This window comes from Cheilinus undulatus, linkage group 21, assembly GCF_018320785.1.
Source record: "Cheilinus undulatus linkage group 21, ASM1832078v1, whole genome shotgun sequence".
NCBI lineage: Eukaryota > Metazoa > Chordata > Actinopteri > Labriformes > Labridae > Cheilinus > Cheilinus undulatus.
The window spans coordinates 25458306-25483029 of NC_054885.1; the positions used below are offsets into that span (position 1 = coordinate 25458306).

At 36.7% G+C, this 24724-nt stretch overlaps 2 protein-coding genes across 3 annotated transcripts; both read left to right on the forward strand.

Annotated features, from left to right (window-relative positions):
- Window positions 1-249: 249 nt before the first annotated feature.
- si:dkeyp-72e1.6 (transmembrane protein 238-like) lies at window positions 250-4273 on the forward strand. The gene is made up of 2 exons (XM_041778114.1): window positions 250-851; window positions 2478-4273. Exon 1 carries the CDS (start codon window positions 327-329, stop codon window positions 804-806), a length of 480 nt encoding a protein of 159 aa, XP_041634048.1. The 5' UTR covers window positions 250-326; the 3' UTR covers window positions 807-851; window positions 2478-4273.
- A 4967-nt stretch (window positions 4274-9240) lies between these two features.
- rrn3 (RRN3 homolog, RNA polymerase I transcription factor) lies at window positions 9241-24672 on the forward strand. 2 transcript variants are annotated; one of them, XM_041816772.1, is made up of 17 exons: window positions 9241-9601; window positions 9752-9808; window positions 9906-9995; window positions 10666-10795; window positions 11006-11065; window positions 11332-11395; window positions 12873-12942; window positions 13951-14049; window positions 14751-14843; window positions 15808-15931; window positions 16369-16499; window positions 17242-17372; window positions 17909-18096; window positions 18395-18503; window positions 18678-18830; window positions 20469-20553; window positions 21806-24672. In XM_041816772.1, exons 1-17 carry the CDS (start codon window positions 9506-9508, stop codon window positions 21944-21946), a joined length of 1821 nt encoding a protein of 606 aa, XP_041672706.1. In that variant the 5' UTR covers window positions 9241-9505; the 3' UTR covers window positions 21947-24672. The 2 variants fall into 2 exon arrangements, with proteins under 2 accessions (XP_041672706.1, XP_041672707.1); XM_041816773.1 differs by lacking the exons at window positions 20469-20553; window positions 21806-24672 and adding an exon at window positions 19087-19290.
- The last annotated feature ends 52 nt before the right edge of the window (window positions 24673-24724 follow it).

Genomic DNA, 24724 nt, shown 5'->3' on the forward strand with positions numbered 1-24724 from the left:
GCTATGTCAATATCACGAGATTAGCTACTGTAACCTTCAAATGGATCTCAAGATATGATAAAAAAAAATTGGGCTATCCAACGACATTTGTTTCTTTGGTGGATGCATTGCGCCTCTGTAGGCTACAGAGAGAGAGGATGAAAAAAATACCTTGGTACCTGACAGGTAAGCTTGAGCTGTCAGCCCCTCCTCCCTGTGCCACTACGCCTCTCTTTTGTAAATTGGAGTTAAGAGACTGCAACGTTTCACCTTACAGTCCCATTGAAACTCAGGAAACAGACTCCTGTACTCTCTTGGAAGTACAGGCTCATCTTCTCGACGCTAACATGGATCCAGCTTATCGAGGTTTGGGTCGCTGTGTGTGCTGTTTTTGGCTCGCAGTTGCATTCGACATAGTGGGGCTTGCCGTACTTCTCATCGGGGTATTTGTGAATGTATTTTTCTACGACTTGCTCATCTACGCGGGCGCCATCGTCATCTTCCTCAGCCTCATCTGGTGGGTTTTTTGGTACTCAGGGAACGTCGAAGTGCCCCCAGCAGAGCTAGAAGATGATGTCGGGTTACTGAAGAAGAAAAAAGGTGAAATAAGTGGTATCAGCGGACTGGTGAGACGTCTATCGAGTCGTGTCTCCAGTGGCGTCAGGGACTCGTTCCGCAGAAACAGAGGACCATCCAGCGCTCGCACGGCCAGGGTGGAGGGGTCAGCAAGCGGGCCCCCAGTAGCTGCTGCTTTGGCAACGATGGCACAGGAGGAAGTGACCCCTCACACAAACTCAGGGGTTGGTTGTGTTGTACAGATGCAGTAACCTATGCTTCAGAGACTCCCCCAACATAGTGTGACCTGCCCACAGGTGAGACCTCATAATTAAACAAAATATAGCGTTATCAAACTATCAGCGTAACTATAACGTTAGAAACGATCAAGAAAGTGAACATTTTTATCAATACATTTTGCAAATATGTTAAGCCTATTTCACTATAGCCCACAGTGCCTATGTAGCCCAAGTTGTAAGGGTTTAAAAATACTGATGTGAAACCCCAAAGTGTATTAAAAGAGTAGATAAAAAGAGAAGCCTACTCGAACAAAGAAATTATAAGAGAATATAAATTTCGCTATACTTGCCAACATTTTCTTGATTTTTGAAACGATTTTACAGTGTCATTACAATTTCTTGAAACGGCTAATCTTTTGGCACTTGTTGAAATGCTTTGTCCAAAACCTACTCCCATTTCTAGTAATGTTAGTACATTTTAAAGTCAGTTTTGTCAAATGAATTACAATTGTAATGGTAATTTGTGTGAAAAGATAAATGCTAATGGTTATTTAACCAAAACCTATATGGCTATTTCTTTGTAAGTATGGTCCCAGTACCCTTACCTCGTCTCGATATGATTTTAATGGAATAAGAAAATATCCAACCTTTATCAGAGATTTCACATTTTATATTATTTTTATTTTTACTGTATTTATTAATGTTGTTACAGTTACGCCTAGTGAAAGGAAATATCTGACATGTCTTTATCTGATAGAAACAAAGCAATGTTCATTGCACTTCTTGTTTGATGTTGGATTACTACAAAAAAAATCTAGTAATTTCAGAGGGGTTATGACCACAAAGGGAATCATAGTCATGTTTTAAACATTTACTGAATTATATATGAGCATGGTTCAGGTGAATAAATGATATTTTTCTTTCATATGCATTCTAGAATATTATATATGATGAAAAATATTTTATAAGAATGCTACCCTTTGCCAGGCTTTATTTTCATTGAGCTTTAACTATGTTTGATGCTTTACTGAAAAAACTATCTGGCATTGGCAGTAGAAATTCTTATCAGTGCGTCAATGGTTAACCAAGGGCCAGCGCTCATGAAGAGGCAAGCCCTAAGTTTAAACAATAACAGGCTTATATGAAACTACTTATAAAATCTTGTCATCCACATACCAAAAAATCAAATGAGAAAACCCACATAAGTTTGCCTTTCTGAATCCCCCTCATGAATTCAAAAAGTCAGCTCAATTTAACATATTCTTTAATAAATGATGTTTAATCCAACTTTTTATATATAACTGCATGTGGCTCCAAGAAAGAGGACTAGAAACCACTGTTCTGTGTTGTCTTACTTTGACTGTAGTTCATCCTGTTCTCCTGATGATATCTGAACACTTAATTCAACCAAATGTTATTAAATATCAGTGTCCTAGTTCAATTTCAGGAAAGATGCCTATAATTTGAATTCAGGGTTGTTGATTATTTCACATTCATCACTTTCAAGCATGCTAACACAGGCTACCTGCTAGTCCATTGTTTACTGTTGTTATTAGGAAATTAGCTGACTCTTTATTTGTTTCATCCAATCCAAAAGCATTTTCTCACCCTTATGGTTAGCCAATCATCTATCCCCTCTCTTTTAAAAATATGACTCTCTCCTACCTTTTGTTCCTTCATGCTCGTGTTCCTCCATCACTCCAGCACTGCCCAGTCAGTATCATCACCCATCAATTCATCCCCCATCTGGTCTCAACAACTCATCAGCCTCCTCCACCACTAGTGTCTGGACTCCATGGGGATTTATCATGCTGATGCTCTAAGCAGATATCGGCCATTTACAAAACCTCCCCATAGGATCTAAGCACCAAAGATCTTCTGTCAAGCCGTATCATGTTTTATCATTTTTTTGATAATTGTTCATGCCTGCAGATTAAAATGGACTGGAAAGCAAACAAAACAAACATGATATTTTTTCCTCTTAAGCAAGTGTGGTTCTTAATAATGATGCTAAGGACAGATTTGTATGTCTTTGACTTCTCTTTGCTACTGAAATGTCCTGTTGTGCGGTATAACTTACTTCTTGTTTGATTTGCTGCAAAAGAGCCCTTTGCTCTCAATGAAAATAATGTATCATGGGTTAAAAGCAAATCCCTTTTGGAATTTCAGGTAACTAAATAAGATATGATATTCATATGAATGTGCTGAACCATAAACTATTAAATTGTTGTAGTTTTAATTCTACAAGAATAGATTAAATGAGAGTGTATATATTAAAAAAAAGAAAGTATTAAACAATAATTAAAAATGCCATCCAAATCTTGAGCTCCCCTCGACTTTGCAAAGCCTCTTATTGAGATGTGAAACAAAAATGGACATGAGTCATTTTAAGAAGCCATTTTGATTTTAAAATGATGTAAATAGATTAAAAAAATGTTACTTGCATGGCCTGCTTAGCAGTAAAGACTGCAGTCAAGGTAATGCTAACATGCATCAGGCAGCTTAAACCTAGGCATAGTGTTTCATAAAGCGACCACTAAATCAGAGCCTTAAAGAGATTGCTTTTTTTCATTCATCTAAATTTTTCAACGTTCTGATAAATTTAAATTGTTAATTCTCACAGTGGTTAATTTCTGAGTGTGTATTCAGTGCTGTGGAAAAGTGTTTGCTGCCTTTCCGATTTCTGTTTTTTTTTTTTTTTTTGCATATTTGTGACTTAATATTTCAGATCTTCAAATTTTAATACTAGACAAAGATAACCCAAGTAAAAACAAAATGCGGCACAAGTGATGATTTAATTTATTAAGAGAAAAAACCATAGCAAACCTACCTGGCCCTTTGGGAAAAAGTAAACCCCCCTCAAGCTAATAAATGGTTGCTCCACCATCTAATACTTAAATTTGTTTGATGATCTGAAATACTTGAGTGTGACAAACATGCACAAATAAATAAATAATAAGGAAGGCTTTTTCAAGGCACTGTAATTCACCTCATGCTGCAAAATGCTAAGTCATGATTTCACTTACACTCTTGAAAACAGTCTGCCTTTGTTATCATTGTTGTGAATTTGTACTTGAAGATCTTGATCCCAAGGCCCTGGAACTCAAATATTATCTGGTATAAACACAAATTATTCTTTAAATGAGTACTGGATATTTTTTAGTTGCTCATTGGAACAATCTACTGGATATGTAAGAAGCAATGTAAAATGAACAGCAGCACGCTGACCAGTAAAGGAACCAGCACTGCCTGAAGTAATGTATGGGAGATTTCAGACCAGTACAAGGGCTCTGTGCATTACAATAGAACTGCATTAAGTTGCACTCAAGTTAACAAATCTGCTTTGATAGAATTTGATTAATTGGCTTGTACACATCCATCTCAGGTCTTTTGTTTGTTTGTTTTTTAATGCATATTAACTTTATGCAAATTCTTGATGTGAATGTAAACAGCCTGTATAATTAATGTAGTGGAGGTTATCATGTGTAAATAAAACACAGTACAACAACTACACAGTGGTATCTTTGCAACTGTATGTAGCACAACTAATTAAGAAAAAAAGCATGGGCTTAAAGTAGAATAGCATTTTAATCGATTCAAATTGTGTTGTTGGGTCAGGCTAAAGGGAAATGTAATTTTACTTAAATATTTAGGTTGCACAAAAATGAAACTGAAAGCTATATGACAGCACTACCTTACAGTACATCACAAAGCAGAAGCAGCCTCTGATGTGGTGTGGTTGTAAATGTCTATAGATCAGACTAAAAGCTGGATTATGGTGTTTGCTGTGACCTTGTATGATTAAGGTGAAGGAACTCTTTGGACTTTCAGATCCTTCTTTGCACTGAAAGCTCAGAGGCATGTTAAACAGGGAGAAAGCAACATAAATATTTTAAGTAAGAATAACAGCATTTAATAATAAGCTCTGGTGAGCAACATACTGGTGTGGAAAAGTATGTGCTGGCAGCATGCTGCCTTTGTCCCACCAAAGCTGATAAAAAGGCTGGGTGATTAACCTTTGGAACCAGTTGACTTTATTGCACTGCTACTTCCTCTGACTGTGGCTATGATCATCCTCTACACTACCAGCCTACATTTTCAATACAAGATCCAGGCAACAACCTTTTGATGACTGAATAAGGATAAACAATTTTGTACTGAAATATTTCATAAGGTAAACATTTTTATAGGTTTGTGATCAAATGTTTAAAAATGAATAAAACGGCTTCAATAATAAACTGTTAAATGATTCATCAGTTTAACAAAGATAACAACATAAGACTTCTTGCATAGAGTTCCATTAATGAATCATCTTAACTATTGAGTCTGTGTGGGCGGGGGCTAGGGGTATTTATGAGATAGCAAAAGAAAGTATATACAGTGCTTAACAAATTTATTAGACCACCACCCAAAGTAAGGTTGATGCCACAGCTGCCCTAAATTAACAGCACTGGTAATTACCAAAATCATTGTTTATGTTTCTGTAATGGTTAATACACCAATATGTAGAAGCTCATAAACCGAAATGGTATTTTTAATGCTAAAATATAATTATTATTGTTATCCACGAATTTTCAAATTTACTGATTTACAAAAAAACAGAAAAACAGTAAAGCACATTATTATTTCTTAATTAATATGTCAAATTATAGTTATTTACTTGCATTCCTGAACAGAAAAAATAGTTTTAGTGGTTGAATGTTATGCTTGATTAATTTCTGACTTCTCAGAGAACCCCAGTGAGCCGGCTCAAATTTGGGTATAAAAAGGTGAATTCAGTTTGAAATTCTTCATTCCTGTTCAAAATGGTAAAACATGGAGAGCTCACTGAAAATGAAAAAGTCTGCATTAAAGCATTTCATGATGCTGGATGGTCTCTGAGACAAATATGACAGGTGGTCTAATAAGCACTGTTAAACACTGTATATATATATATATATATATATATATATATATATATATATATACAGCTCTGGGAAAAATTAGGAGACTGTTGCAAATTTTTCTGAAATCAGCATCTCTACATGTATGACAGCCATTCCATTCCAGTGTCTGTTGAATTCCAACACAAGCACACCTCATTTTTACTAATGAGGTACTGATTAGGTGATCACATGAACCAAATCTTAAATTAATGAGGTAAACTATAAAAACCACTTCTATGGTCATCACTATCCTCTTGCAATAGGGCCAACTGGATGGTACGAAACAGCCATTATTTTTGTAGGTCACTTGATGTCCTCCTGCAGTTGCTGCGTGACATTCGAATTTAGTAACCGTCCTCCCGGTCACTGGAGAGTCGTTTTCGCACTCTGTAGGGCGTCTGTAGCATCGTTGTCCCCAGTGTCTGCTGCTTGACCTTGTTTTTATGAACCTCCGTCTAAGAAATTTTAAGGATGGAAGCAACCTGATGCTCACTGTTACCCTCTGCCAGTAAAGCCAGAATTGAACCCATCTTTTCCTCACTAAAAACTTTACTTTTCAATGGTTTTGACGTGGCCAATAGTTATTTTTTTTATTCCAATTACTTTTGAGGTACTGCTAGCACTGTTTCGTACCATCCAGTTGGCCCTATTGCAAGAGGATAGTGATGACTATAGCAGTGGTTTTCATAGTTTACCTAATTATATAAGATTTGGTTCATGTGATCACCAAGCAGTACCTCATTAGTAGAATGAGGTGTGCTTATGTTGGAATTCAACAGACACTGGAATGGAATGGCTGTCATACAGTTGAAACCAGAAGTTTACATACACTATATAAAAAGGCACATAAACTCAATTCTCTTCCTAATATCTTGGCAGATTTCTTTTGATTTTCCCATGATGTTACACAAGGAAGCAGTGTATTTCAGGTGTGCTTTAAAATACATCCACAGGTGTGCCTCTAATTAAGTCAAATGTTGTCAATAAACCTATCAGAGGCTTCCAAAGACATGACATCATCATCTGGGTTTTCCCAAATTGTTTAAAGGCATAGTAATCTTAGTGTATGTAAACTTCTGACTTTGAAGAAAGTAATAAAAATTGTCTGAAAAAATCATTTTCTCATTATTCTGGCATTTAGCAAATAGAAGTAATTTTGGTAACCCTAATTGACCAAAAACAGGAAAAGTTTAATCTGATTTAATGTTAGACGGTGAGAAAAAAAAAGTTTACGTGCCTTTTTATATAGTGTATGTAAACTTCTGGTTTCAACTGTACATGTAGAGATGCTGATTTCAGAAAATTTGCAGTGGTCTCTTAATTTTTCCCAGAGCTGTATATATAATCAATTAATAAAATGTATGAACAGAGGAAGTGAAAGGGCACTAGTTGCATGGAACAGGAGATAATGATCATCAATTTAATATGTAGGTTGAAACACAATAACTGACAGGTTACAGACAAATTCTGCTTCAGTGAAGGCTACCAAGAGCACAGTGGCCTTCATAATTCTAAAATGGAAGAAGTTTGGCACAACCAAGACTCCTTCAAGAGTTAGTTGCCTGGCCAAACTGAGCAATTGGTGGAGAAGGGCCTTAGTAAGAGAGATCCTGATGGTCATTCTGACTGAGCTCTCAAGATCCTGTGTAGAGTTGGGACAAAGTCCAGAGGGGCAAACATCACTGCAGCCCTCCACTAATCTGGGCTTTATGACAGAGGGGCTAGACGGAAGCCTCTCTTCAGTGCCAAACATATGAAAGCCCACTTGGAGTTTGAAAAAAAAAAAAAACACCTGAAGGGCTTTCAGGCGGTAAGAGACAAGATTCTCTGGTCTGATGAGACTAAGATTGAACCTCCAAGTCTGGAGGAAACTAGGCACCACTCATCACCTTCCCAGAAACACCCCAACAGTGAAGCATGGTGGTGGAAGCATCATGCTCTAGTGGATTATTTTTCTGCAGCAGGGACTGGGAGACTGGTAAGGGTTGAGGGAAAGCTTAATGGAGCACAGTACAGAGATGTCCCTAATGAAAACCTGTTCCACAGCATTCAGGACCTCAGACCGGGCTGAAAGTTCACTTTCCAACATGACCATAACTGTAATCACCAAGGTTATAATAGTTTGGGATTTTTCATTAGTTTTTATTTTTATTTCGTTTTCACGTTCTGTGTTCGATTTCAGTTGATTTTTAATTAGTTTTTACTGCTGGTTTGTTAATTTAGTTTAGTTTATATTTTGCAAAAATGCATCGTTTTAGTTTAGTCTTAATTAATTTTAGTGTTAGTTTTAGTTTTTTAGGGATAGTTGTCGAGGCTGAGTGAGTGTCATACATTTTAAAAAAACATTAAAACAGGCCACTTTTCACTTATCATTTTATTCACTTAATTCTGATGTTTTAATACAGACATAAAACTACCACTATGTGAAGTCTTAACCAATCAGATCAGGCAATTTTACACTCCCCAGACTTGGGTGTAGGTGCTAGTCAGTATGGTTGTGTCAATGACTAAAACTAAGGATATTTTGTCTCCATTTTTATTTCATTTTAGTTAGTTTTGTAACTGCACTATACAATTTTAGTTAGGTTTTGTCTTTTTGGTGAAGCATAGTTTTATTTAGTTTCAGTTTATTCAGTTTCAATGATTTTTGAGTTTTAGTTTTAGTTAATAAGTTAGTTTTAGTTTACTATAACAACCTTGGTTAGCACACAGCTAAGACAACACAGGAGTGGCTTAGGGACAACTCTACTACTCTACCCCTATCAAACATCCCTGGAGAGACCTGAAAATGACTGACCGACGGTGGTCCCCATCCAACCTGACTGAATTTGAGAGGATTTGCAAAGAATGGCAGAAAATTCCCCAGTTCTGGTGTGTAAAGCTTGTTGCATCATATTCAAAAAGACTCAAGGTCGTAATAGCTGCCAAAAGTTCTTCTACATAGTACTGGGTAAAGGATCTGGGTATGAGATTTCAGTTTTTTCTTTTTAACAAATTTGTGAAGAAATTCTGTTTTTACTTTGTAATTATGGGAGTACTAAGTGGAGATTAATGAGTGGGAAAAAATGCATTTAAACGATTTTATAGGATCAACCTGCAATATAACAAAATTGAAAAAAGTGAAAGGGGGTCTAAATTCTTTCTGAGTGCACTATAGCCTTCCATTGCCACTCCAAAGCATCAATTTTTATTTTTATAAGTTTGCTAATTTTGCCCATAACTCTGCTTTCACATACAGAAACATTCTCCTGTTTTTTTGGATGAGCGGCATGCATGAAGGCAAACAGCCAAGTTTTTTTTTACTCAGCTCAGCTCCCCCGGAAATTTTCAGCTCCTGAAATTTTTCAGTTATACATGCATGAATGCGTGCATGTGTTTAACGACAAAATCAGCCATCAAAAGGTCCAAGTATAAAGTTAGTACAGCGAATAGTTTAATGAACAAAAACGACTGAATCGTACAGGTCTAATGCTAAACGGAACGCATCCCATTGTTAGTAGAGTATACGGGAAGACTTTAAGTGATGTACCGGTTATGACGCTCTTCCGTAAACACAAAGCTCCTTTCCTTTGTGGAGAACCATCGCACACATGTGATTTTCTCGCACATTTAGTTAAAACTAGTCCACAAAAACTAGTCGATAAAACTCCTACCTTAAAATCAACGGTAATCATTTGACCGTGAATGACCACACCTGATATAATGTAAAGCAACACCGTCTTAGACTCTTTAACTAGATCCCTGCGTAACAACAACTGCGTTGTGAAACGTTTTTTTTAACTTAAGTTCTAATGAACATTTCGAATTATGGAGGTAGATGGTCGGGACTTTTTGAATACGCCTCCTGTTAAGACTGTCAGGTTTGGAGGTAACGTTGCGGAAATTCTAGCTAAACACAAACAGGTAAGTACCCGTAACCTGCTCAAAATATTGTGTAACGCTTACTTCATATTTAGCTAAATGCTGCTTCATTAACCATTCTGCTTTTTGCTCTTATACAAAAATGAAAAACAAAACTGGGTTTCAATCCTTTCTATATCTCACCGTTTTAAGGGAGACTCGGGTGACTATGAACTTCTTAAACACCAGCTGGCTGATCCCGAGATAAAGGTTCTGTCAACACCGGTGGATCGTGACAATCATCATGACATGAAATCTGTGCAATTCATGTAACGTGTATTCCTCAATGAGCTGTCTTCTGTTACAGGATGCTCAGATCATCAACTGGCTTCAAGAATTTCGGAGTTGTGTGACCCAGCTTACTAAAGAGCACGAGCAGCTCATCTATACTATTTTGGTATTTTTGAGTGTATATTGTAGCTTTTCACAGTGAAGGGCTAAGTGTGAGCAAAAAGGGAACCCTCACCTTACTGAGCGCTACAGTAAATATCTAGAAGATTAAGGCAACTGTTTTGTTGTTATAACGAATTAATAAATTGTTTATTTAATTAAAAAACGATAAACCTTGCCTGACTTTGCCAGGTATTTAACTTGGTGATACAGGTACATCTAAAAAAATAGAATATCATGATAAAGTTCAATATTTTTTGTCACTCATTTCAGAAAGTAAAACCCATATATTATATAGAGACATTATACATAGAGTGAAGTATTTCAAGCCTTTATTTCTTGAAATGTTGATAATTATGGCTTACAGATAATAAAAACCCAAAATTCCACAAAAAATTCTTGGATCATTTGTAAGCGGCAGGTCCCTTGGTTATCTTTTTAATACTCTGGTAATGCTGTATTTATATTCTTGTCAAAAAGTTGTTGTTTTTTAAATCAAGAATACCTTGCTAATTGGCTTTATCATATGCCCAGGGGCTCTTTGTGGAGGGTTTTCCATCAAGTCAATTGCATTCATGATTATTTTCAGTAATTCAATCAAAATAGTCTTAAAATATTTCCAAGCTAATAGTATGCCTCTTTAATCAAACTAAAACTCTTCTCTGGTTGTATTTTAGAGGCTTCCTTGGATAGGCCGTAGCCAGGCTGTAGTGGAGGAGTACATGACCTTCCTCAGTAACCTGGTTTCCGCACAGACTGTCTACCTATGTACCTGTCTTAAGATGGTTGTCTCCTACTTCACACCAAGTAGGTTTCCCTGACTGTTGATATAAATTCATATCCTTAAAACAGAATTTAAGAAAGTGGTAAAGTAAAGATTAACTTATTAGAAATAGTCTGTTGTTGGCTTTTATTTTTGTGTTTAACATTTGATAGGGTTTTGCCCAAGAAATTGTTTTTTTTGTTGCATGCTAACACCAGTAACTCAAAGAGAAATAATATGTTACGTGTTTCCAGAGAGAGTGATGATCTGCGAAGGAGGGGTCAATATCTCTGATTCAGATGATGAAGATGAAAGTAGGTATCATTCCTTTCTCTTTAAAGTGGCAAGATAGATTGAGGGGTGGTACAGCAAAAGGCTTGGGCTGCTTCAATCTTGTTACACACCAGTCAGTGTTTTTTTTTTTTTTTTACTATTATCAGTGTTGTTATTTTTGATGATCGTACACATTTTGGAAAGTTGAGGGGGATACTGGTGTGGAAAAGTAATTTATGTGTGCTTACCCTATATTAAAAAATGAAGCCACAAATGAATAAATTCACTGTCCCTGTGATGAATTAAGACCTCCCCAGAAACTTCGATCAGTGTCACCAGGCATTGCAGCTTATCAACCGATATGTGCCATCGTAAGTATCTATCTTTTGGCTTTCTTGTCTAATTTTATTGTTGTATCCAGTGAAAGTAAATATTTGGCTTTATCCAGTGCTAGTTGCAAACCCTAAATGTGCCAGCTTTTACAATTGTATCAACAACCAGTGCTTTTTATATCAGATTGTGCAAGATATTTCAGTACATTAAGTTGCCCAAAAACATAATGTAACCTGTCCCCATATGCTGTGTGCAGTGTTTTCCAGTTGCAAGTCAAGGAATGCTAGTTTGTAAACATTTAACTAGTGTTACATTTTAGGGGGTTGGGATGGGAGCTTTAGGATTTTTTTTCCACTGTTAAAAATAGCTAAATGTTTTTCTTCTTCAAGTCTCATTTCATTAACATTGCATGTTAATCAGATGACATTTATACATGTGTGATGAATATCACTTTATCATAAATGTATAAAGTGATATTTGCATGGGACTACTATTACCTGTGGACCTCTGATAATTTGTAAATTACCCTCTGACGTCAGTGTTTGGTACAGTGCATTTGCACTGAGATAAGCAAAGTCTGTAATGTACTCAAATTTACAGACCTAGGAAAACAAAAGGGAGCTGCATGGTTGCAGCAATGAAAACACATAGAGTTTTTATTTCTAAAATTCATACAAAGAATGCAGTGTTGTGCATATCGAGTACTGAAGGTGGCATTTCCTGGATGTGTCCTGATCAGAGTTTCCAATAGACCACATGCACTTAAGTGTTTTCCTCTCTCTCCCTCTCTCTCCCTATATGTGTGTATGTCTCTCTCTCTCTCTCTCTCTCTCTTTCTATATATATATATATATATATATATATATATATATATATATATATATATATATACAGTGCTTGACAAATTTATTAGACCAACCTAACCCTAACCAAAGTAAGATTTATGCCATAGCTGCCCTAAATTAACAGCATTGGTAATTACCAAAATCATTTTTATGTTTCTGCAATGGTTAATACACCAATATGTAGAAGCTCTTTAACCCAAATGATATTTTTAATGCTAAAATATCATTATTATTGTTATCCATAAATTTTCAAATATACTGATTAACAAAAAAAAAAACAAAACAAAATGGAAAAAACAGTAAAGCACATTAATATTTCTTGATTAATATGTCAAATTATAGTTATTTACTTGCATTCCTAAACAGAAAAAATAGTTTTAGTTGTTGAATGTTATGCTTGATTAATTTCTGACTTCTCAGAGAAGTCCAGTGAGCCGGCTCAAATTTGGGTGAATACAGTTTGAAGTCCCTCATTCCTGTTCAAAATGGTAAAACGTGGAGGGCTCACTGAAAATGAAAGAGTCTGCATTAAAGCACTTCATGATGCTGGATAGTCTTTGAGACAAATATGACAGGTGGTCTAAAAAATTTTGTTAAGCACTGTAAATACACACACACACACACATAATTTTTGTGCAATTTGAATGTAACCATGTTTCCTCTTTTTCAGCACAAGTCGCTTTCTAATGCCAATTTTACAAAACAACTTTCCATTTATACAGAAGTCCTCCAGAACTCTGGTAAGATGAACTGAATGATGCTTCAAATTGTATAAAAAGCCAAAATTGATTTTAAAGTTTTAATAGTTCTATATTACATTTTAGGTGACCAGGGGAATATTTTAGATAATCAGGCTCTTTATTTTACAGCCTTATGATAGCCTGCCAAATTTTGAAACCAAATAGGAACTGAAAATGACACACACAAAAAAAAAATGTTGATGCTTAGAAATTTCATTGATTGTAAATCTCAATGCCCATTTTGAATTTGATGTCAGCAGCACACTTTGAAAAGCTTTTACAAGATCAATTTCACCACACTGTTCAATATCTGTCTTTTAGAAATACCTTTTATGTATTTTGGGAACTGAGGATAATCATTTTTGTAACTGTAAAACTGAATGTTTTCATTTTTTCTTGAACAATCCAGCGTCTTTGCCTTATTCTGAGTCTCATGAACTACCAGGTTCAGTATGTGACAAGCTGAAACTGCTGGGAGGCCAGTTTATCATCAAGGCTCTTTTATTATTGAGCCATACTGTAGTAACATGTTCAGAATGCTGTGTCTTGCTAAAATAAGTAATACATCTGTACTACAAATAGATTTAACCTCTTTGGGATAAGCTTTTTATACCCAGTCACTTTACTTAACCTTTTTCAAGTCAACTACAGGATGCTCGTTAATTTTTTAGTGTTTCACAGTTTTTTGAGTCTTATTATGCCATTGTCCTCCCAACTTCTTTGAACATGTTGGCAACAATTTTGAAATAGGCATACCTTCCAAAACAATTAAACTTATGAGTGTATTTTCAACATCTAACCTTTCAATTAAATATCTAGTTTCAATATTTTGAAGATCACCCACTTCTTTTTTCTTTACATTTTACACAGTGCCCCAACTCTATTGGAAATGGGGTAGTAACACATTGCTTGTATTATCCAAAACTATCTATACATACACATTATGAGGCATAATTAGGCCTGGGAAAAGTACTAAATTTTTTTTTTAATCCTTTTTTGAAATTTTAGGAGTGTTATGTCCACAACCTCTTGAGGATTTCCATTTATATGCCATCAATACGATGTGATGTCCTTGAACTAATCATCGGAAAAATGCTTAAACTGGATGTAAGTTTTTAAACTAAATTTTTCCACTTATTCCTAGCCCATTAGGTCAAAGTGTTTTTCTACTTTTTGTTTAAGATGAGAATGAAATAGGTTTTTATTGCCATTTGCACAAGTACAGGAAAGTATAGAAACATAGGAAAGTTTAAGAGCAATATAAACAAGGAAGAGCTGTGATATAGATAAAGTTATATTAACTAAAATACACAAGTGGTGTGTACTATAACTACACCTATAAATATAGAAAACACTGTACTATAAACAGAGGATGTAAGATAAAATGTTTTCTGGTCCTGAGGTTTTTTCCAGTGTGCAACATGGCGTTGCTCTCTGAGTTAAGCTTTTTTTTTTTTCTTTAAAGTTTTGAAATGATCAGTAACCTTGTGAAAGATGGATATGGTTGCTCTTTGGTCTTGTTTTCAGCCTTGTTTGGTTGTAGTTATCTTGTTTTGCAGCTTTTTTGTTTTGGTTTTTAGTTGCAAAAAGTGTGAATGACAAGCATTAACTAGATTGAGGATGTTTCCTGTTGTCCCAATGTTGGTTACAAAAAAAATCCAAATAGCCACTTTATACTAATCTATGCTATTTCATCTTTCAAAAGGCCATAAAATGTTTCCTGGTTATATTGGTAAACAATACATAATACCATTCACTAAAAAATACAGCGGTTAGTGTTGTATCTATAACTGTGTGGTATGATTCAGGTCAGTGTATCTCGGTTGGACATTGAAGAAGCAGAAGAAAATGCTGTGCCGCAGAAGGCAGAGGGACTTACTGAAGAGGGACTTTTTGACATGGTAAGAACCAGATACCGCTGATTTCTCCAGGTTCTCCAGAAATTGAATTTCAATGAAAAGCACTCAGTGTTAAAGAAAAAAACAGTAGGGCTGTTAAAAGATCGTTTGTAATCGTGATTAATCTCAGAATTTCTGTAGTTTATCAGTAGTAATTGCACCCTTTTCATTGCATTTTAAAATGCCATTATTTTGAATTAAAGTGTTTTTGTGTCATTTTAAAATTTTCTGCTGTCTTAACTCAGGGTAATTGACTTACTGTTTGGATACAGAACTGATTTTATTGGTAGATCTAAGATTTTAACATGAACTTAACCTTGGAAAAAGGAACTTGTCTTGGACTGAAAATAAAAGAACTACTAGAGACAATTAAAAAGGTTCAGATGACTTATGACTCGTCTGCTGAGCTGTCTGTGAATTTTTAAAGTGAAATGAGACATTAAGGAGCAGTGGTGGGCTTATTTAATATAACTGTGGCTGCAGGGTTATTATTTTCATTCATTCTATCGTCATTTTATCTTTACTCTCCATTTTTAGATTAGTATATCATCAGTTTGACATTTGTCTGTTATTGGACCATTTGTACTTGAAACTTCACAACAGCTGGTTGTAGCAAATGGCAGCCACAATATCAGCAGCTCATGGTTTCAAACTATGTTTATTTACATTCTCCTGTATTTTCATTAAAAAAAAACCAGAAATTTAAATAAGTGCAAATTAATATTAGTTTAGATGTATGTGGTTTTTTTGGATGAAAATGTAACAATCAACATAAAACTGAAAGAGACATATATAGGTGCATCTTAAAAAAACAGAATATCACTACACTTGTCATGTTTTTTAAAGTACTTGCATTCACATGCAGATATCTTTTAATAGATACAAAGGTTAGATTAGTCCCCAGGGAACTAGAAAATATCACCTGTGGTTATAAATGTGTCTTTTTGGCCATCTGTTTGTCGCTTAGGATGAGGATGTGTCAGCAGACGCCCCCATGAGGACACATTTGATGGCCCACCCAGTGGCTGAAAGGCTGGACAGTCTTATGGAAGTTCTGTTGGCTTACATCAAGGACATCTGCTATGTGAATGGTACATAAATAACAGTTCTAACAATGAGAAACAAGGTTGATCTTACATTTATCATAACAGGTTTGAAGGTCCCTTAAAGGGGACATATTATGCAAAAATCACTTTTTTCAGGCTTTTCTAACACAAATATGTGCCCCTGGCCTGTCCACAACCCCCTCAAATACTGGAAAAATCCACTCACTTTCACCCTCTCTTTCTCCACCTTTCAGAAAATGTGTGCTTAAACAGGCTGTTCTCAGATTTTACACCTAGTGACCTCACAAGGGGCGTAAGCACCCACCCCCAGGATTAGTTGCATCCATTTCCTACATATATATATATATATATATATATATATATATATATATATATATATATACATATATATATGTATATATATATTTTAGGTTCACTGTGATATCCTCTTCAGGTATCTTTTCTGTTTTTTTCTTTCTCAGACTGTCTCTGTGTGGAAACTACTAAGGAGTTATACAGAGATTTGTTGAGTGTGTTTGACAAGGTCATTCTGACTACACATGCCTCCTGTCATGTCCAGTACACACTTTTTTACCTGTGCAGCTTCAGACTGGTGAGTACTACTTCCACTGTTCATTGATTTTTGTTGGGGGAAAATAGCGTGCAACATGTCACCCTTCTTTTTTTCTATTTTTGTAAGACACAGTATCAGTTTGTCTGAGGTAGTTGGTCAGGAGACAACCTTAAGATGGTTAAAAGATCATTTTAAGTATAAGAGCCAAATCTTTTCTCGAGGTTGGGAAGACCAACGTTGAGTTTAAAAGAGTACGTCTTGTAATCATTTATTAGGTTGAAAAATGTTGGTTTCTACATGTGTGAATGATGCATTTTGCTGATAATGTTGCCCAAACAACAAAAGGAGTTATGGCTGCAAGCTAGTCCAGGCAGACAAAACCAGCGGTGGTGATATTAAACCTGACATGGATCATTATCCAATCAAATGACAAATGTCCTCACACCTGTCCAACATCCATCTTTTGGCTCTGAGGGGTGTTAAAAGATGCATCTTATCACTCCTCTGATTATGTAAAATAGATCTGCAAGGATCTTAGTAGGTCCAAGCCTAAACACAGTTTTGTTGTGCTGCAGCACTAAATGTTTTTCAACAACTACAAATGTGAGGTGTCTGACTGATGTGCGTAGTTACTGACTTGTTGGACTGAATGAATCTTTTAAAACCTAATTGAAGTTTTATTGCATGAAAAGGGAAAAACATGGTTTTGTTTCATCACTCTGCTTTGATGCATACCAGCCTCTGTGAAGCCCTGCATTTATTAAACTTTTCGACTATCCAGGCCTTGGCTGAGGCCTTCCTGGATCATCTTTGGAAGATCCTGCAAAGTCCATCTCGGCCTGCTGTACTTCGCCAGGCTGCTGCTGGATATATGGGAAGTCTGCTGGCCCGAGCCAAGTTTGTCCCTGTGCTGTAAGTGTTTCATTTTTATACTCAAACTTTCAGAATGTTGTGATAAACATTTGTTCACTTATAATGGGGGGCTGGACGGTCACATCCTTTAAATCACCATGGTTGCTATGAGCTCAGGGCAAGTTCCACAGAAAAGTCTGCTGAAATGCAGACTTGCAGAAAGAAATCCTGTGCCATTAGGAAGTCCACAGCAGAGCCCTTGTGTGCTCAGGTTACTTTTTTATTGGGACAGCCTGTAGCACAGACACATAAATACTTAGGAGTCTGTAAGCCTGTCAGTGTGGACATTAAGATTGGGCCTATAAAAACATAGTGACCAGAGTATAGATGATTAAATAACTACAAGTGTTATTCAGCTATGCTAGATGGGAAAACTTTGTTGTCTTCACCTTCTGCAAATGACATATCATACTTTTCTGCCTGAAAACCTAAAGTAGTTTATTTTTGGAGACCAGGCTAAAAAAAAAGAGGTCAATAAACCATGCTGGTACTTCACTTTAGTGTTCTACGCCTCTCTATTGTCCTTCATCCTGCAGCACTGTGCGAGCGTGTCTGGACCTGCTGGTCTCCTGGATCCATGGTTACATTGAAAGCCAGGACAGCAGTGGGAAACAGGCCTGCTGTGACATTGGTTTGCATGGGCCCTTCTATACGGCCTGTCAGGCCGTCTTCTACACTCTCATCTTTAGACATAAAGCAATGCTGGAGGGGAACATGAAAAAAGGTATAAAGCTGTGAACAGTAATGATGTAACACTTATCCAAGCATCACCTGCTATTCAAACATGCAAGAGTACACTCGTTTAACCCCCGGACAGGGCCGGCTTTCACCTCAGATTTGGTTCTTAAATTTTTCTCATCACATACTAATACCTACACTTATCAGTGATGGAAATTGTCCATCCCGCTACAGCCTGGTTATTACTTCTGCATGGAATCCAAGCTTAGCTAAATTGTGAGCCCTACATACTCCTAACTTTACAAGCTATTAGAATAACTCTGTCTATCTTTGGTATTTGTTAGGTCTGGAGTACCTACAGAGTCTAAACCTTGAGCGAATAGTGATGTGTCAGCTGAACCCTCTCAAAGTCTGCCTGCCCACAGTCACCAGCATGTTTGCAGCCATTACAAGGTACAGTACTGGTTGATACTTGCTCCAAACATTTGGAAGTGCCAAGTGGATAAAATTGTGATTGTCATTACTAGGTTTCATCATGAAATGCAATTTTCATTACAGTATTTTTATCAAAACTTTGGACAATTCTGTTACTATTAATCCATGGCAGTCCATGTGTGTTTGGTGCAGGAAGTATCAGGTGGTGTTCTGTTACACCATAATAGAGAGGAACAACCGCCATGCGCTTCCAGTGGTCCGCAGCTCTGCAGGAGGGGACGGTGTCACTACTAATACCAACCCTTTAGACAGCTTCTTCCCCTTTGACCCCTACTTACTCCAGAGGTACATAGGTTAATTTTTCTCTGTTGTGGAATGTGTCTGTTTTCCTATTTTTTCATGTTCCAAAAGGCCAAGTTTGTAAGCTATAGATAGATAGATAGATAGATAGATAGATAGATAGACAGGGTAGGATATTTCAGGCCCCCCTTTACTGCCTATTCAACAGAAAGAAATATGACACTTGACCCCTGAGTTACTGTTTTTTCAGTACATTACATTTTTTAAAAGAATAAAACCCCCTATCTGGTTGCTCTTACAGGGGAAGCATCTTCTGGCTCTTCACCTTGGGCAACCGTCCAAATCTGGACACACTGACATATAGCACAATCAATGATAACAATACATTTTGATACAATGATACAATTGATTGATACAATTTTGGTACAATATCCTCTCTCTTTTTTATTTCTTTATTTTTTATGACAAAGCATTTGAACAGTCAATGTCATGACGACAAAGTCCCTTCTGATGGTGTGAACTGCACACACATCTACGAAGGCCATCTTCTGCAAAGTCCTCACCCGCAACGCACAAGAAACGCTCCTAATGCAAAACAGTTCTGTATATTCCAAAACGCTCCTAATGCAAAACAGTTCTGTATATTCCAAAACGCTCCCACTGGAAAACAGTTCTGTATATTCCACCTTTTACCCAGAGTCCTCCTCTTCATCTGTCACCTCCATGTAGCTTGGGACAGGGTACAGATCAGGCACCCCATCATCCCCCTGATCAATCATGAACTGAGCCATCTCACCTGGCGTCATCATGTGCACCTTTTGAGCCATCGTGAGATTGGCCATGAGTCCCATCTGCTTGTCCGCCATCCTCCAGCATTGCCTTGGAACTATGGGTATGATGCAACATGTCAAAAGGAAAATCAGAATTAGAACTATTACAGCACTCAGAGCTGCTTTGGCCAACAAGGACCATTTCCCTAAAATTTTGTCTGACCAATCCAATGACAGGTCCCCACCCTTACCAGCATTCTCCTTTAACTCTGCCCCCAGTTGTCCTAACTTCCCCATAGCCACTGAGAAAGCTCCCTTAGGACCTGGGTTATTAGGAATGTAAGTACAACAATAATCTTCAAACTGTGAGCGTACACCTCCGTTCTCCGCCAGGAGCCAGTCTGATGCCTGCCTGTTCTGCCATGCCATTGTGCTTGTGGCATGTAGTTGTTCTCCAAAAGCCCTAAAAAAGCTTGTTAGGGACAGTTAAGTATCTCTGTGTGAAGAAGTAGAGATAATTAATCCATTTCACTTTAGCATGAATCTGAAGCCAGTACAATATAGACTGCAGCCCCGCCCTAATTTCATTTTAAGCCTTGAACTCCTCAGGTATTCCTATTGGAAGGCCTAAGGCATCTTATTTAATTTCCTCAAAAGGACTGTACTGTCGCTTAGACCTTTTACCTATTATTAATATTATATTATTGCGTATGCAGTAATATAATATTTCTCCATATTCGGCCCTCTAGAGTCTGGGTTTCAACATTTATAAAGAGTGTATGTAAAACATAATATATCCACACTAGCAAAAACAGCCAGGAATTCTGCACAAGTCAACTAAAACTGCATAACAGTAACTAACCAACTGTATCTCAGACTTTTGTCTGAATTTTGTGTTTATGTATGTGTACAGGTCTGGTCAGAGGATTGAGCCATTGTACCAGGGCTGGGAGGAACTAGCGGACACAGAACTGCCTCCAACCAAAACAGGCCATCAGGTGAGATGAAGGAACTGTTTGAGGAGTGTTTCAGTAATTTTCTGCTGCTATAGATAATAATATATTTGATTAATAAGACCACAAGGAGCAGCTATTGCACTATTGTTGCCATTCATTCTAAAAGCATCTACAAAGGGTGAAACACCCCCCAAACTGTATCGCAAACTACATGGCATTGAAGTGCTTAACTTAGAGCAGCTCTTCAGCAGCATGCCTTTATATGCTGAATGGCATATGCAAACAGTTAACTTTACAAACACAGTAGCACAATAGCTGAGCACAGTTAAAGATAAATGTAAAAAACACCTCCAATTAGTTAATGGTCGATATTTTCTTTTTTGCAACCAGTTTAAAAAAATTTCCAACTTTGTGTATTTGTTTATCTTTGTAAATACAGCCTGTAAATAATATGTTGACCGTCATCATAAGTGTAAGTATGAGCTAACTGATCTGGAGCTAGGTCGTCTTTTTCTTGATGGTAAAAAATGCAACTGGGGCGGCCCATTTAGACCTGATGCAAGGTTTGTGTGTATTTACCTTTAAGACTTGATGAGATACTGGCATCATTCTTACCTTTGAGACCTGATGCAGTGTCTGTATTGCTCTTTTTATGACACTTGACTGAGGAATTTCATCATGATCCACTGAAATAAACTTTTGCAACTATGCACTCAAGTTTTTCGGAACAAATGGTAAGCAATCTATTTGCCTCTCACTACAGTCCACCTTCACTGAGAAAGGCACAGTTACAGTTGTATGTCATAGTTGAATTTGGATTATGCTTCACACTAGCATTGTGATATTTTTTCTTAAACTTTAGTATGTGTAGACCTCAAGTTTCTAAAATAGCCAAGGATAGACACCTTGAACTCCATCCCGAGGTTTTGGTGCCTCTGCATGCCCTCCTACCGTCTTGAAAAGAGAGGCAGTAGGTGTTACTTTTTCAATCTACAACTTTATTACCTGAAACTTAATTCCACACACTTTTAAAAGTTATATGTAGTATGTTAGAGGAAAACACTGAGCTTTGACATGTTTTATTGAGAAATATAAAAGGTAGAATGATGACAAAACACCTAACATAATATTAAAATGTAAAAGAAAATATGAATATGATCTAATTATTAATTTTAACTTTGAGTCTCTCAATTGTTTGTACTCCCTGACATGGGTTTTAGACATTTTCTTTGGTATTATTCAGACTTGGTACATGATCACTAAACTGCAGTTGTATTTGTTTCTTCTGTCTTAGGGCCAAAGGGAGGATGAGGATGACTTTCTGTGTGGTGAGACCCCCAAGACAGAATGCATCGTGGGAATGACCCCAAGCTCCTATGACTCGAACCTTTGCAGCCCAAATAACATGGGCTCACCCCCAATCGACTTTAAGTGACCCTGTTCTTCATCGTGCTTTTTTCTGTTTTTATAATAACCCTGGTTATAAGTTTCCTAACTCTCAGTCAAGGAGCTTTTCAGTAACATAATAGCCCTTTGGTAAAGTCAAGGTCACATATAGCTCTCAGAGGGAGCAAAACTAAGAATCTCTGATGTGACTGTTCCCTACAATTTAGAATATATAATGTTGAATCAAAACAAACAACAGAAGTGTTTGACAGCCAGTTAATTGAGAAGGGATAGGACAGATCTCTTTCCATGTCAGAATACTTGATATAGTTGTTAATTAATAAAAATGTAGCTCGAACTGTCTCTTGTTAGAGAGCCCCAAACTCCTGATGATCACTGATCACATAAGTGTCAAAAATTGGAGTTCCTCAAATTTCCACCTGAGGCTGGCAGCAAAAGCCTGGAATATGAAAAGTTCCACACAGGAGCTTTAACCTCTCAGCAATGTTTGGGTTGTGTTTTTTTGTGAGAACAGATCACGGAGAAGTCAGTACCATAGTATTTCCTCTGCCTGGTTGGTTAACTTTCAGTCTTTTGTTCAAAGTGATGTTTTTGGCAGCCCCTCCATGGAAGATAGGGCTGTTGTTGGTCATTCTCAACAGAAAAAAGGTTGGATCATAGAGATGAGAAGACCAGAATTTTTAAGTAATTTACTTTGTGTTAGCTGCGTCTTCTCACATTCCCAACTCTCCCACTGCAAGTTTTCTTGCAAGGTCATTGATGCCATGTTCTGCAAGTTCTCAAAGTTTATGTCTAGTAAGTAAACATCTCTGGTCAGCTGTCCTTACAATGACAAATCCTTATGTGTCAAACACTGTAGTTAATTTTCTCAACCAGCTAATGAATTAGCCTTTGGCTAATGTACTGTACTACTGTATGACCTTTAATGTTTGGCATTTGCCAACATTTTGCTTCTCTCCAGCTCCACTCTTTTATCCAAATTGGGCAATTGGGCTTAAAAAAAGACAGCCTTTTAGTGAAACTCGAGGCTTCAAAGCTGCATTCCACCATCCAATGTGTGACATTACAATGGCTACTTCCATGTCTTACATGCATTCTTGCATTCTGACAAGCTATCGTGAGTCCTAAATAAACCTGCCACGGATTATGGCAAAGACCATTGTCTGTTATGTGTTGGAGGAAATTTGTTTCCAAGCTTGAAGCTATGGTATATTTTGTAACAGTACTGATATTAATTTATTGTAGCTTGCAGTTTTATGGCCTGCAGGTGTGTACTGAGGGTAATACACCTGCAATAGCAGACCATGTGTTTTTTTTTTTTACATGCAGTTGCATCTTATTATTTGATCTGAAATAGGAATAAATATAGCTTTATATTTTTTTTACTGGGCCTTTTTACCTTAGTCCTGGGGCCTCTAGATTTGATCATGGGTGGAACTTGTAATTTAATTGACACAGAAAAAATAGGTTTGCCCCAGTGCTTGTCCATAGTGGCTATCCACCAACAAGCGGTTTTCACAGGAATTCATACTCAGTGTACCAATATACTGCTTATTTTTTTTAATCACAGCTAAAATGTAATTTGAAGCTGCAAGTTATAAGTTTTATTCTCTGAAATGTCTGAGTTGTGGTACCAGTTGCTCTGTTTACGGTTCTACAAATGGCCAAAATTAAATAACAGCTGTGATGTTTTAACATGCTGTTCACTGTCTGATTGCATCAGAGATGGGATGTGATTCTTCATAAATTAATACAAAATTTCAGATTTAATGACCTTAAGAGATGACCATGTGAATCGTGGATATGAATTAAAACACATATTGGCTTGTATGTGAAGTAATACAGATTCGAGAACAGCCACAGATTAAAGACAGAAATGTCAAGGCTCTGACTGGGCTATACATCTGCTTTAAAGCATATTAGGTTGTGTCCCACCTCCTTCAACAACACAATTATCTTTTATTACTATGCAAAAACTGATACTTAACTAATAAACATGTGTATCCAAGGTAATCACTTACTATTGTCCTGTCATAACCCAAAAGTCAAAGGCACAGGAATAATAACCTTAAATTGTTTGAGGTGTAACAGATGACAATCATACATTTTTATCTTTGATTGCTTTAATATTTAGGATTAGTGTCTCATTACTATGCTACATTGCTTTGATGTAATGCACTGGAAGTCACAACCAAAATTCACACAAAGTATCATGGGAGCTAGGAAAAATGTGGATTTGTACATTGAAAACACAGTTCATTTCTGATCATTAATAATGTATGGGAATTAGTTTGTAACCTCTTGCAATGACACTGATGCCATAAACCACACTGTGACGGTCATAGCCTTTGCAGAAATGTGTTCTCAAACTGGAGAATGTGGATTTTTCACTCACCAGATGTGCTTTGTAAGGGACCTTGGGTGTTTGTAAAATGATCATTGGTGCTTTATACATTTAGGTGATGTATTGATTTAACATTGAAAAATGTGATCCTGCACCTTATCACATTTTATTATTTCAATTTTCTCTAATTTAATTATTCCCTTTTTTGGTTACCCTCTTCATAGTTCTCTGAGTTCCCTGAAGGTCTGATGTCATTGAGTTTTCTGGAAAGACATATTTTCTTCACATCTTTTATCCAGACTTGTGTGATTACTTGTGCTTTATTGTTTGATACAAACACTACCAGTTTCTGGCAAAAATACATTGTTTCTTCTCTTAATAAACCTGTGTTTTTTCTTTGAAAATTTAAATGATTTTCAAAGTTGTTTTGGAATACCCTTTGAAAAACAATGAAGTTTTTTC

Coding starts and splice junctions, on each gene's coding strand:
- si:dkeyp-72e1.6 (XM_041778114.1), top strand. CDS start 327: ATGGATCCAGCTTATCGAGGTTTGGGTCGCTGTGTGTGCTGTTTTTGG.
- rrn3 (XM_041816772.1), top strand. CDS start 9,506: ATGGAGGTAGATGGTCGGGACTTTTTGAATACGCCTCCTGTTAAGACT. Junction 12,943..13,950: donor AGAAGTCCTCCAGAACTCTG/GTAAGATGAACT, acceptor TTGAAATTTTAG/GAGTGTTATGTCCACAACCT. Junction 20,554..21,805: donor CAACCAAAACAGGCCATCAG/GTGAGATGAAGG, acceptor CTTCTGTCTTAG/GGCCAAAGGGAGGATGAGGA.